General features: G+C 42.6%; 1 protein-coding gene across 1 annotated transcript in view; it reads left to right on the top strand.

Annotated features, from left to right (window-relative positions):
* The window catches only part of LOC138956048 (cysteine-rich venom protein Mr30-like), a 42,674-nt gene extending 40,203 nt beyond the window's left edge, over window positions 1-2,471 (top strand). The window contains exon 10 of the mRNA XM_070327509.1: window positions 2,308-2,471. Within this exon, the coding sequence (XP_070183610.1) occupies window positions 2,308-2,324 (17 nt within the window). The 3' untranslated portion in view covers window positions 2,325-2,471. The remainder of the gene's footprint in view (window positions 1-2,307) is intronic.
* The last annotated feature ends 11,625 nt before the right edge of the window (window positions 2,472-14,096 follow it).

Consider the following 14,096-nt stretch of genomic DNA (forward strand, 5'->3'; position numbering starts at 1 on the left):
CCATTATTGTCATCTCACCCTTGTTGTTAAACCCCACTTATTGTCATCCCACCCTTGTTGTTAAACCCCCTTATTGTCATCCCACCCTTGTTGTTAAACCCCCATTATTGTCATCTCACCCTTGTTGTTAAACCCCACTTATTGTCATCTCACCCTTGTTGTTAAACCCCCCTTATTGTCATCCCACCCTTGTTGTTAAACCCCCCTTATTGTCATCCCACCCTTGTTGTTAAACCCCCCTTATTGTCATCTCACCCTTGTTGTTAAACCCCCATTATTGTCATCTCACCCTTGTTGTTAAACCCCCATTATTGTCATCTCACCCTTGTTGTCATCTCACCCTTGTTGTTAAACCCCCATTATTGTCATCTCACCCTTGTTGTTAAACCCCCCCTTATTGTCATCTCACCCTTGTTGTTAAACCCCCCTTATTGTCATCCCACCCTTGTTGTTAAACCCCCCTTATTGTCATCCCACCCTTGTTGTTAAACCCCTCTTATTGTCATCCCGCCCTTGTTGTTAAACCCCCCTTATTGTCATCCCACCCTTGTTGTTAAACCCCTCTTATTGTCATCCCACCCTTTTTGTTAAACCCCTCTTATTGTCATCCCACCCTTGTTGTTAAACCCCCCTTAATGTCATCGCACCCTTGTTGTTAAACCCCTCTTATTGTCATCCCACCCTTGTTGTTAAACCCCCTTATTGTCATCCCACCCTTGTTGTTGGGGCGGGGATATAGCTCAGTTGGTAGCGCGCTGGATTTGTATTCAGTTGGCCGCTGTCAGCGTGAGTTCGATCCCAGTTTCGGCGGAAATTTATTTCACAGAGTCAACGTTGTGTGCAGACTCTCTTCGGTGTCCGAAACCCCCACCCCCCCCCCCCCCCCACCCCCCTCGTGTACACTACTTTGGGTGTGAACGTTAAAGATCCCACGATTGACAAAAGGGTCTTTCCTGGCAAAATTGCCTAGGCACAGTTAATAATTGTCTACCTATACCCGTGTGACTTGGAATAATAGGCCGCGAAAGGTAAATATGCGCCAAAATGGCTGCAATCTACTGGCCCTATAAATTTTCATCTCCCACGGCATCACTGCAGAGCGCCTAGAACTGTACCCACGGAATATGCGCGATATAAGCTTCATTGATTGATTGTTAAACCCCCCTTATTGTCATCCCACCCTTCTTGTTAAACCCCCCTTATTGTCATCCCACCCTTGTTGTTAAACCCCTCTTATTGTCATCCCACCCTTGTTGTTAAACCCCACTTATTGTCATCCCACCTTTGTTGTTAAACCCCCCTTATTGTCATCCCACCCTTGTTGTTAACCCCCCTTATTGTCATCCCACCCTTGTTGATAAACCCCCCTTATTGTCATCCCACCCTTGTTGTTAAACCCCGCTTATTGTCATCCTACCCTTGTTGTTAAACCACCCTTATTGTCATGTCATCCTTGTTGTGAAACCCCCCTTATTGTCATCCCACCCTTGTTGTTAAACCACCCTTATTGTCATCCCACCCTTGTTGTTAAACCCCCCTTGTTGTCATCCCACCCTTGATGTCATCTCACCCTTATTGTCATCCCACTCTTGTTGTTAAACCACCCTTATTGTCATCCCACCCTTGTTGTTTAACCCCCCTTGTTGTCATCCCACCCTTGTTGTCATCTCACCCTTATTGTCATCCTACTCTTGTTGTTAAACCACCCTTATTGTCATCTTACCTTTGTTGTTAAACCCCCCTTTTTGTTATCCCACTCTTGTTGTTAAACCCCCCTTATTGTCATCTTACCATTGTTGTTAAACCCCCATTTTTGTCATCTCACCCTTGTTGTTAAACCCCTCTTATTGTCATCTTACCCTTGTTGTTAAACCCCCCTTTTTGTCATCTCACCCTTGTTGTTAAACCCCCCTTATTGTCATCTTACCATTGTTGTTAAACCCCCCGTTTTGTCATTTCACCCTTGTTGTTAAACCCCTCTTATTCTCATCCCACCCTTGTTGTTAAACCCCCCTTATTGTCATCCCACCCTTGTTGTTAAACCCCCCTTGTTGTCATCCCACCCTTGTTGTTAAACCCCCTTATTGTCATCCCACCCTTGTTGTTAAACCCCCCTTATTGTCATCTTACCATTGTTGTTAAACCCCCCTTTTTGTCATCCCACCCTTGATGTTAAACCCCCCTTATTGTCATCCCACCCTTGTTGTTAAACCACCCCTGTGATGGATCGGAATCTTAACAAATAAAATGTCCGTCTTCCGATTACCCTGCGCTCACGCCTGTATTTATTCAGTGATCATGTTCCAGGAGACCAGACGGGATAGCGGGGACCCTGCCAGACGTCAAGTGCATGCTCATGAACAAGGGAGGGAAGTGGTTGGACTTTTCCTGCAGCAAGAAAAAGAAAACATACGTCTGCGAGGTTGAAAAATAGGGATAAAATCATGTACAGAATTCTGTACAGCAAACACTACCCGAAACCCCACCTAAACGGCGTGTACGACCTTGAGAGCTTCAGTCAACATTTGGATTCTGCAGTGGTAACATCCGGTTTGCTCTCTCAGAGCTAAGCATATTTGTCAAGAAAGATCGAGCAGAAAAAATAAACGACTTGGCAGGGATTCGAACTCAAGGCTTCGGAATGTCGGGGCCGATGTGTTAACCGCAAGGCCACTTCACCAGTGTTGTCTGAGATTTAAAAAAAAAGATAATCTTATATCATTCTACGCTTGAATTACCATTCATGCGTTGCAAAAACGTAAAAATTGCCATTAAAAATTGCCTTTATTTGCAAACATGTTTCACGGAATCGCAGTACATGTTTACACCGCCATGCTACACCACATTCGCGCCATGCAAATAGCTGCGATATCTCTATTTAAAACATGCAAGAAAAATGACAAGAACAGTAATTGAATCTCTCCAAAGCTCTGTGCAGTTGAAAACAGACATCTGAGAAATAGTTATACATGTATTCACGTCTGAACAATGGGCGGTTAGAGGTATAAATCATGCTGCTTCAAGAATAACATAACATGAATTCATATCAATGTTTTTCCTTCTTTTTCTCAATTGGCGCAGTAGCCTAGTGGTTAGGTCATGAGGCACGAAGTCTCGAGTTCGAGAGTTCGAATCTGCGCCGGGGCGTTTATTTTTTCTCATTGATCTCTCTTGAAGATAAAATATGATCAGTTTTGAGAGAGCAAACCGGATGTTATCCCTGCAAAATTCAAGCGTTGACTGAAGCTCTCAAGGTCATACACGCCGTATAGGTGGGGTTTCGGGTAGCGTTTGCTCTACAGAATTCTGTACATGATTGTATCCCTATTTTTCAACCTCGTAGCCCCGGAAAGTCATAAATAGACCACAGATTTAAGTATCGAAAGTTTCAAATTCACGTCGAAAATGTTGCTGCTGTTTTCAGTGTTAGTTGCTTTTTGGTTTTTTTTCAGTGTTGTCTCTGGGATTAACAAGAGAGACAGAAAATGCGTGTGCTTCATTAGATGTGATTTCTCAGTGTCTGTTATCCCTGATAAAATACAAATACAGAATTTGTGTGTTGTGAAGTTTCCAATTAAATTGGCTGAGAAAGAAAATGAAGTGTTCGTTTACCCGATTTGCTCTCTCTCTCTCTTTCTCTCTCTCTCTTTCTCTCTCTCTCTCTCTCTCTCTATCTCTATCTCTATTCTCTCTCTCTATCTCTCTCTCTCTCTCTCTCTCTCTCTCTCTCTCTTCCTCTCTCTCTCTCTCACTCATACTCAGTCGAACACACTCACACATAGATACACACGCACGCATACACACACGCACACACATTTTGGAATACAACTAGATGTCCGACGGGTTTGTCTCGATCACGTTTAGGGTCGGCGCTTGTTGAATACGTTTTAGCGGGTAATGAGACCAAAAAAAGTGTACATTTCAATAACCACTTTAAATATTGCCTTCGTACTTCCGGTGATTAGTGCTAACACATGTCAAATACACACGGAATCTTAAGTCTTTTGAGACAGAAGTTATGCTGCTATGTGACATGCCAGAAAGAGTTTTAAAAATAAAGATGCATCCTATCAGACTGAACAGAATTAAATTAAAATTTAGCAGGCATTTAGAGACGTAGACACGATGGTCACACTCAGACAGGTTAATCACATGAGGTTATTTTCGCTGGTCCTCGCACTCCGAAGTCTATGATATTTTCCAGTGACACGTTGTCCTGCTAGCAAGCAGCTCCGCGTGCTTGGGCATGAACGGTCACCAAGATAACCATTATCTCTCATATACTGGCTGTGTTAAAGCTATTAAGCTATTGACAAGTGGCTCTATCCCATCTCCCCCCCTTTCCCCTATCCCATCTCCCCCCTTTCCCCGTCGCGATATAACCTTCGTGGTTAAACCCCCCTTATTGTCATCTCACCCTTGTTGTTAAACCCCCCTTATTGTCATCTCACCCTTGTTGTTAAACCCCCCTTATTGTCATCTCACCCTTGTTGTTAAACCCCCATTATTGTCATCTCACCCTTGTTGTTAAACCCCCATTATTGTCATCCCACCCTTGTTGTTAAACCCCCCTTATTGTCATCTCACCCTTGTTGTTAAACCCCCATTATTGTCATCTCACCCTTGTTGTTAAACCCCCATTATTGTCATCTCACCCTTGTTGTTACACCCCCATTATTGTCATCTCACCCTTGTTGTTAAACCCCCCTTATTGTCATCTCACCCTTGTTGTTAAACCCCCATTATTGTCATCTCACCCTTGTTGTTAAACCCCCATTATTGTCATCTCACCCTTGTTGTTAAACCCCCATTATTGTCATCCCACCCTTGTTGTCATCCCACCCTTGTTGTTAAACCCCCCTTATTGTCATCCCACCCTTGTTGTTAAACCCCCCTTATTGTCATCTCGCCCTTGTTGTTAAACCCCCCTTATTGTCATCTCACCCTTGTTGTTAAACCCCCATTATTGTCATCTCACCCTTGTTGTTAAACCCCCCTTATTGTCATCTCACCCTTGTTGTTAAACCCCCCTTATTGTCATCCCACCCTTGTTGTTAAACCCCCCTTAATGTCATCCCGCCCTTGTTGTTAAACCCCTCTTATTGTCATTCCACCCTTGTTGTTAAACCCCCCTTATTGTCATCCCACCCTTGTTGTTAAACCCCCCTTATTGTCATCCCACCCTTGTTGTGAAACCCCCTTATTGTCATCCCACCCTTGTTGTTAAACCCCCCTTATTGTCATCCCACCCTTGTTGTTAAACCCCCCTTATTGTCATCTCACCCTTGTTGTTAAACCCCCATTATTGTCATCTCACCCTTGTTGTTAAACCCCCCTTATTGTCATCCCACCCTTGTTGTTAAACCCCCCTTATTGTCATCCCACCCTTGTTGTTAAACCCCCATTATTGTCATCTCACCCTTGTTGTTAAACCCCCATTATTGTCATCTCACCCTTGTTGTTAAACCCCCCTTATTGTCATCTCACCCTTGTTGTTAAACCCCCCTTATTGTCATCCCACCCTTGTTGTTAAACCCCCCTTAATGTCATCCCGCCCTTGTTGTTAAACCCCTCTTATTGTCATTCCACCCTTGTTGTTAAACCCCCCTTATTGTCATCCCACCCTTGTTGTTAAACCCCCCTTATTGTCATCCCACCCTTGTTGTGAAACCCCCTTATTGTCATCCCACCCTTGTTGTTAAACCCCCCTTATTGTCATCCCACCCTTGTTGTTAAACCCCCCTTATTGTCATCTCACCCTTGTTGTTAAACCCCCATTATTGTCATCTCACCCTTGTTGTTAAACCCCCCTTATTGTCATCCCACCCTTGTTGTTAAACCCCCCTTATTGTCATCCCACCCTTGTTGTTAAACCCCCCTTATTGTCATCTCACCCTTGTTGTTAAACCCCCATTATTGTCATCTCACCCTTGTTGTTAAACCCCCATTATTGTCATCTCACCCTTGTTGTTAAACCCCCATTATTGTCATCTCACCCTTGTTGTCATCTCACCCTTGTTGTTAAACCCCCCTTATTGTCATCTCACCCTTGTTGTTAAACCCCCCCTTATTGTCATCTCACCCTTGTTGTTAAACCCCCCTTATTGTCATCCCACCCTTGTTGTTAAACCCCCCTTATTGTCATCCCACCCTTGTTGTTAAACCCCCCTTAATGTCATCCCGCCCTTGTTGTTAAACCCCCCTTAATGTCATCGCACCCTTGTTGTTAAACCCCTCTTATTGTCATCCCACCCTTTTTGTTAAACCCCTCTTATTGTCATCCCACCCTTGTTGTTAAACCCCCCTTAATGTCATCGCACCCTTGTTGTTAAACCCCCATTATTGTCATCCCACCCTTGTTGTTAAACCCCCCTTATTGTCATCCCACCCTTGTTGTTGGGGCGGGGATATAGCTCAGTTGGTAGCGCGCTGGATTTGTATTCAGTTGGCCGCTGTCAGCGTGAGTTCGATCCCGGTTTCGGCGGAAATTTATTTCACAGAGTCAACGTTGTGTGCAGACTCTCTTCGGTGTCCGAACCCCCCCCCCCCCCCCCCACCCCCCTCGTGTACACTACATTGGGTGTGAACGTTAAAGATCCCACGATTGACAAAAGGGTCTTTCCTGGCAAAATTGCCTAGGCACAGTTAATAATTGTCTACCTATACCCGTGTGACTTGGAATAATAGGCCGCGAAAGGTAAATATGCGCCAAAATGGCTGCAATCTACTGGCCCTATAAATTTTCATCTCCCACGGCATCACTGCAGAGCGCCTAGAACTGTACCCACGGAATATGCGCGATATAAGCTTCATAGATTGATTGTTAAACCCCCCTTATTGTCATCCCACCCTTCTTGTTAAACCCCCCTTGTTGTCATCCCACCCTTGATGTTAAACCCCCCTTATTGTCATCCCACCCTTGTTGTTAAACCCCTCTTATTGTCATCCCACCCTTGTTGTTAAACCCCACTTATTGTCATCCCACCTTTGTTGTTAAACCCCCCTTATTGTCATCCCACCCTTGTTGTTAAACCCCCCTTATTGTCATCCCACCCTTGTTGTTAAACCCCCCTTATTGTCATCCCACCCTTGTTGTTAAACCCCGCTTATTGTCATCCTACCCTTGTTGTTAAACCACCCTTATTGTCATGTCATCCTTGTTGTGAAACCCCCCTTATTGTCATCCCACCCTTGTTGTTAAACCCCTCTTATTGTCATCCCACCCTTGTTGTTAAACCCCCCTTGTTGTCATCCCACCCTTGATGTCATCTCACCCTTATTGTCATCCCACTCTTGTTGTTAAACCACCCTTATTGTCATCCCACCCTTGTTGTTTAACCCCCCTTGTTGTCATCCCACCCTTGTTGTCATCTCACCCTTATTGTCATCCTACTCTTGTTGTTAAACCACCCTTATTGTCATCTTACCTTTGTTGTTAAACCCCCCTTTTTGTTATCCCACTCTTGTTGTTAAACCCCCCTTATTGTCATCTTACCATTGTTGTTAAACCCCCATTATTGTCATCTCACCCTTGTTGTTAAACCCCCATTATTGTCATCTTACCCTTGTTGTTAAATCCCCCTTTTTGTCATCTCACCCTTGTTGTTAAACCCCTCTTATTGTCATCTTACCCTTGTTGTTAAATCCCCCTTTTTGTCATCTCACCCTTGTTGTTAAACCCCCCTTATTGTCATCTTACCATTGTTGTTAAACCCCCCGTTTTGTCATTTCACCCTTGTTGTTAAACCCCTCTTATTCTCATCCCACCCTTGTTGTTAAACCCCCCTTATTGTCATCCCACCCTTGTTGTTAAACCCCCCTTTTTGTCATCCCACCCTTGTTGTTAAACCCCCTTATTGTCATCCCACCCTTGTTGTTAAACCCCCCTTATTGTCATCTTACCATTGTTGTTAAACCCCCATTTTTGTCATCTCACCCTTGTTGTTAAACCCCTCTTATTGTCATCTTACCCTTGTTGTTAAACCACCCCTGTGATGGATCGGAATCTTAACAAATAAAATGTCCGTCTTCCGATTACCCTGCGCTCACGCCTGTATTTATTCAGTGATCATGTTCCAGGAGACCAGACGGGATAGCGGGGACCCTGCCAGACGTCAAGTGCATGCTCATGAACAAGGGAGGGAAGTGGTTGGACTTTTCCTGCAGCAAGAAAAAGAAAACATACGTCTGCGAGGTTGAAAAATAGGGATAAAATCATGTACAGAATTCTGTACAGCAAACACTACCCGAAACCCCACCTAAACGGCGTGTACGACCTTGAGAGCTTCAGTCAACATTTGGATTCTGCAGTGGTAACATCCGGTTTGCTCTCTCAGAGCTAAGCATATTTGTCAAGAAAGATCGAGCAGAAAAAATAAACGACTTGGCAGGGATTCGAACTCAAGGCTTCGGAATGTCGGGGCCGATGTGTTAACCGCAAGGCCACTTCACCAGTGTTGTCTGAGATTTAAAAAAAAAGATAATCTTATATCATTCTACGCTTGAATTACCATTCATGCGTTGCAAAAACGTAAAAATTGCCATTAAAAATTGCCTTTATTTGCAAACATGTTTCACGGAATCGCAGTACATGTTTACACCGCCATGCTACACCACATTCGCGCCATGCAAATAGCTGCGATATCTCTATTTAAAACATGCAAGAAAAATGACAAGAACAGTAATTGAATCTCTCCAAAGCTCTGTGCAGTTGAAAACAGACATCTGAGAAATAGTTATACATGTATTCACGTCTGAACAATGGGCGGTTAGAGGTATAAATCATGCTGCTTCAAGAATAACATAACATGAATTCATATCAATGTTTTTCCTTCTTTTTCTCAATTGGCGCAGTAGCCTAGTGGTTAGGTCATGAGGCACGAAGTCTCGAGTTCGAGAGTTCGAATCTGCGCCGGGGCGTTTATTTTTTCTCATTGATCTCTCTTGAAGATAAAATATGATCAGTTTTGAGAGAGCAAACCGGATGTTATCCCTGCAAAATTCAAGCGTTGACTGAAGCTCTCAAGGTCATACACGCCGTATAGGTGGGGTTTCGGGTAGCGTTTGCTCTACAGAATTCTGTACATGATTGTATCCCTATTTTTCAACCTCGTAGCCCCGGAAAGTCATAAATAGACCACAGATTTAAGTATCGAAAGTTTCAAATTCACGTCGAAAATGTTGCTGCTGTTTTCAGTGTTAGTTGCTTTTTGGTTTTTTTTTCAGTGTTGTCTCTGGGATTAACAAGAGAGACAGAAAATGCGTGTGCTTCATTAGATGTGATTTCTCAGTGTCTGTTATCCCTGATAAAATACAAATACAGAATTTGTGTGTTGTGAAGTTTCCAATTAAATTGGCTGAGAAAGAAAATGAAGTGTTCGTTTACCCGATTTGCTCTCTCTCTCTCTTTCTCTCTCTCTCTCTTTCTCTCTCTCTCTCTCTCTCTCTCTCTTCTCTCTCTCTCTCTCTCTCTCTCTCTCTCTCTCTCTCTCTTTCTCTCTCTCTCTCTCACTCATACTCAGTCGAACACACTCACACATAGATACACACGCACGCATACACACACGCACACACATTTTGGAATACAACTAGATGTCCGACGGGTTTGTCTCGATCACGTTTAGGGTCGGCGCTTGTTGAATACGTTTTAGCGGGTAATGAGACCAAAAAAAGTGTACATTTCAATAACCACTTTAAATATTGCCTTCGTACTTCCGGTGATTAGTGCTAACACATGTCGACAAATACACACGGAATTTTACGTCATTTGAGACATTGGTTATGCTGCTATGTGACATGTCAGAAATAGTTTTAAAAATAAAGATGCATCCTATCAGACTGAACAGAATTAAATTAAAATTTAGCAGGCATTTAGAGACGTAGACACGATGGTCACACTCAGACAGGTTAATCACATGAGGTTATTTTCGCTGGTCCTCGCACTCCGAAGTCTATGATATTTTCCAGTGACACGTTGTCCTGCTAGCAAGCAGCTCCGCGTGCTTGGGCATGAACGGTCACCAAGATAACCATTATCTCTCATATACTGGCTGTGTTAAAGCTATTAAGGTCAATGACAGAAAAACCATGTACTTCCTCACTGCAGCCCTGGGAAGCTTTTTAATCCTGTCGGCACAACTTCTTGTTTAGAGTACACTATGCACTATGTCTTTGTATCAGAGAGTTGTAATGTTAATTTGTAAGGACGTCCTTTCCTGAAACAAATGAAGAGTTGGATTACAACGCTGCAGTGTTCTCTGCCCTGGGTCGTAGCTTGCTACCCGTCGTAAATAAACAGTAGATCTGAGGGTACTGTGTTCATTTGGAAATCTACCATCAGCTTATCTGTCTTTTGCACTGCAGACACTAAGCAATAGCTAGGTACCTGCCATGTGGCCACTTTTTCCACTGCTGTCCTCAGTCCTATACTTTTCATCAAGACTTGTCACCATGCCGAGTGGATCTAAATTCGGAAGCCGTCATGTGGCTGAGGCATATCTGACATATTGTCAATCTTGTTGTAGCGTATCCTCCTTTCTGAAACATTAGTTGTGATGACTACAACCTACACAAATATAAACAGTGTTTTGATACTGAATAGTCGTGTTATACAAGCCACTTTACCTATGCAGCATGGGAAACCTACAATATGCGAAACATGTCAACTGACTGCAGCAGCCTGGTTCTTAAAATAGGTCTGACGGTCAACACAGTCAACAATCTATTCACAGTCCATTTTGAGGAGCAACTGAGGTACTCTCTGATGGTCTTGTTTGAGTGATAATGATTAACTCAGGAGGAAGAAACCAACAGAGGAAAAAAGAAACCATTAACATTAACCGCAGAAAAATACAGAATCACATGTACCATTATGAAGAACAAAATTCCGCAGCAAGCTTTTTTTGGACGACTGTCGTCTCAAAACTCGCATTCTACCTGCTGTCGAAAAGAAGCTAATCTTACGTTGTGCTGCCTTGAAAGAAAATGCCAACAAAGACAAGGAAGCTGTTGCAAGTTAACTGGAATTAAACGCGATACAGATCTAGGTAGATAAACTGTCTTTCAAATTCAAGGAAGTTGTTTCAAGGTACCAACTTTTACAGACAGAACCATGACAGAGCATGTTTTGAAACTGAGGCAAAATCGTAATCATTTTGACTTTGAGAACAGATTCATTCCGTTTCCTTATATCTGCATGTTCAAGTAAATGGTGGACAGTTTTATACGGGCAGAGTAAACTTGAGACTCTACTGCAAGTCTTGAAATTTAAATAAATCGAACCAAGAACAAAGACATCCAAACATTACAGGCACTTTAGATTAACTCATATCACTAGAGTTGACTGCCTAGCACTGTGTTTGATAGCCGTGTCTGCTGAAATAAAAAGAAATTAAAAACATAAACGGATTATCAGTAGGCGAGACGTTATAAGAGTGGGAGACACTATATCTGTCTGTACCTACCGGGGACACGACTGCCAGATCGACACTGCGCTTTCGACAGCTCTTCCTCGCGCAGACACTGGGAAAACGCTGTGCAGATCAAACTGTAGGAAATCTCCTTTGGTATCTTCTGTATCTATTTTTCTGGAGCTAAGAAACCGAACAATGTGAAATCGTCTTCCCCGAATCGGCGAATGCAGAGGTGAGAACTGAATAGTGAATCTATACCACAATCCTTAACGCGACCTGACCTAATCTTGACCCCTGACCTGGTCTACATACCACACACGACACAAACCAGTCACCTGCTTTTACCCCCTCAAAACCACCCACCACCCGTTTTCTTTGGATACACAATTTAACTACACACATGCCGACAAAATGTTGATCATTACTTCAATAGTTTGAAGATGGTGCTTGAAAAATAACCAGGTAAAATGAGTATTTCGGTGTTTAGTCAAATGTTAAAGTTTCTACCACAGACATACATACATACATACATACATACATACATACATTTATACATACATACATACATACCTACATACCTACATACATACATACATACATACATACATACAGACGAACGCACGCACAGACAAAGTTTACGATCGCATAGGCTACACTTACGTGAGCCAAAAATAGGACCCTCCACCACAGAATGAGTCGGATGTCACCTTTGCATGATTTTTATATTTTTACATTTTCGTAAAGAGTTTGTTATGCTCTATCCAGTGGTAAAAACCGTTTTAGAAAAGAGCGAAAATGTTTCTAGTTATAAGCCTGGGACTAAGGTGACCCTCACACTGGTGCCAGACACCCCCGGGACGTATATTAATTAGGCCTAGCGCAGAACCGCGCAAGGTGACATCCGACTCATTTCGTGGTGGAGGATCACAAATATTAAATCCGCAGTTTGTGTAAATGGTCAGATGTCATCCTGGTTCCCTATACAGAGGGGGTGCAGACAGGGTGACCTGATGTCAGCTCATCTGCTCGTATTATGCGTTCACATTCTTGCAAGTATGATAAGACAGAATGTAACCTTTCAAGGTATTTTGATAAGGCCAAAAAAAAAAAATAGGTCTGTTTACGGTAACCCGACCGACCCTAGTTTTTTCGCGCGACCCTAGACTTTTTTTTGGCATTTGGGAAAAAAAGAAAAAAGTCTTGTTTTTTTTGGCAAAATAACGTAAAAATATGGTTTTTTGGAGAAAAAAAAAAAACATAAAAATTCTCGACCTACCGACCCTATTTGTTTGGCCTATGTTACCGTAAACAGACTTCTTTTTTTGTGTGTGGCCTAAACGGAACCAAACATACGATATGCAGACCATACTCACCGATACAGGAACAGCACTTTTTGTTTAAAGTGTTTCAAGCAAATGTTCTCAGTAATGTCTGTGCCAATTTCCATAGCAATTCGATCATTTGTTTTTGAGAAAAGCTTTTCACAGACGGACAGACACACGTGCACAGCCACACATACATCGGGAGACAAACCTCGCTCTCCACTCTTGTTTTTACATTTAGTCAAGTTTTGACTAAATGTTTTAACATAGAGGGGGGAACCGAGACGAGGGTCGTGGTGTGTGTGTGGGTGTGTGTGTGTGTGTGTGTGTGTGTGTGTGTGTGTGTGTGTCTGTGTGTGTGTGTGTGTGTGTGTGTGTGTAGAGCGATTCAGAGTAAACTACTTGACCGATCTTTATGAAATTTTTTATGACAGTTCCTGGGTATGATATCCCCAGACGTTTTTTTTTTCATTTTTTCGGTAAATGTCTTTGGTGACGTCATATCCGGCATTTTGTAAAAGTTGAGGCGGCACTGTCACACCCTCATTTTTCAATAAAATTGATTGAAATTTTGGCCAAGCAATCTTCGACGAAAGCCAGACTTTGGTATTGCATTTCAGCTTGAGGGTTAAACAAACAAATTATATACAAACAGATTTTACTCCCCTGAACAAATGCATAATACATCCAATCAAATCATCACCTGCAACGAAGTTTTGTGTGGTTGATTTCATCGACTGGCAAAGATGGTCACCCATCCATGTTATTCCAGTTACGCTATATTATGGACGTGCACAATTATATCCCTTAAAAACCGCAAATTCATCAAATAAACGAGCAACAAAAAATATAACAGCGAATTATACTGATGAATGTTTTAACGATTCTTGGGTTCGGCATTTGATTTCAAGCCTACCGTGTTCTTTCCTGACAGTCAACAGATCAGTTCCATTTTTAGTTATAACTTGGTGTTGGTGTTGGTGGTGTTGTTGGTGTTGTTGGTGTTGTTGGTGTTGTTGTTGTTGATGTTGTTGTTGTTTTTGTTGATGTTGTTGTTGGTGTTGTTGTTACGCAATCGAGCTTCGCGACTGACCAGAACCAGGTAAAATTGTGTATTTGATAATCGGTCATTTGTGCCTGTTCAAAATGGATACCTCATCTCGTGTGAATACGTAAACAGGTTCTACTGTTCCGACACTGAATGCGATAAAACCAGATACTGTTTGCAATAATTGTGTTGTTTATTTTTCCTTGAGACTCCCTTAAAATTACCCTTCAGTAAAACCACATTGTGGAACATGAAGAGTGGGTCCAAGGGAGACAATTTGACGCTATATCTTTAAAACACTTAATTGAATTTCTC

Source organism: Littorina saxatilis, unplaced genomic scaffold (assembly GCF_037325665.1).
Source record: "Littorina saxatilis isolate snail1 unplaced genomic scaffold, US_GU_Lsax_2.0 scaffold_608, whole genome shotgun sequence".
Classification (NCBI taxonomy): Eukaryota; Metazoa; Mollusca; class Gastropoda; order Littorinimorpha; family Littorinidae; genus Littorina; species Littorina saxatilis.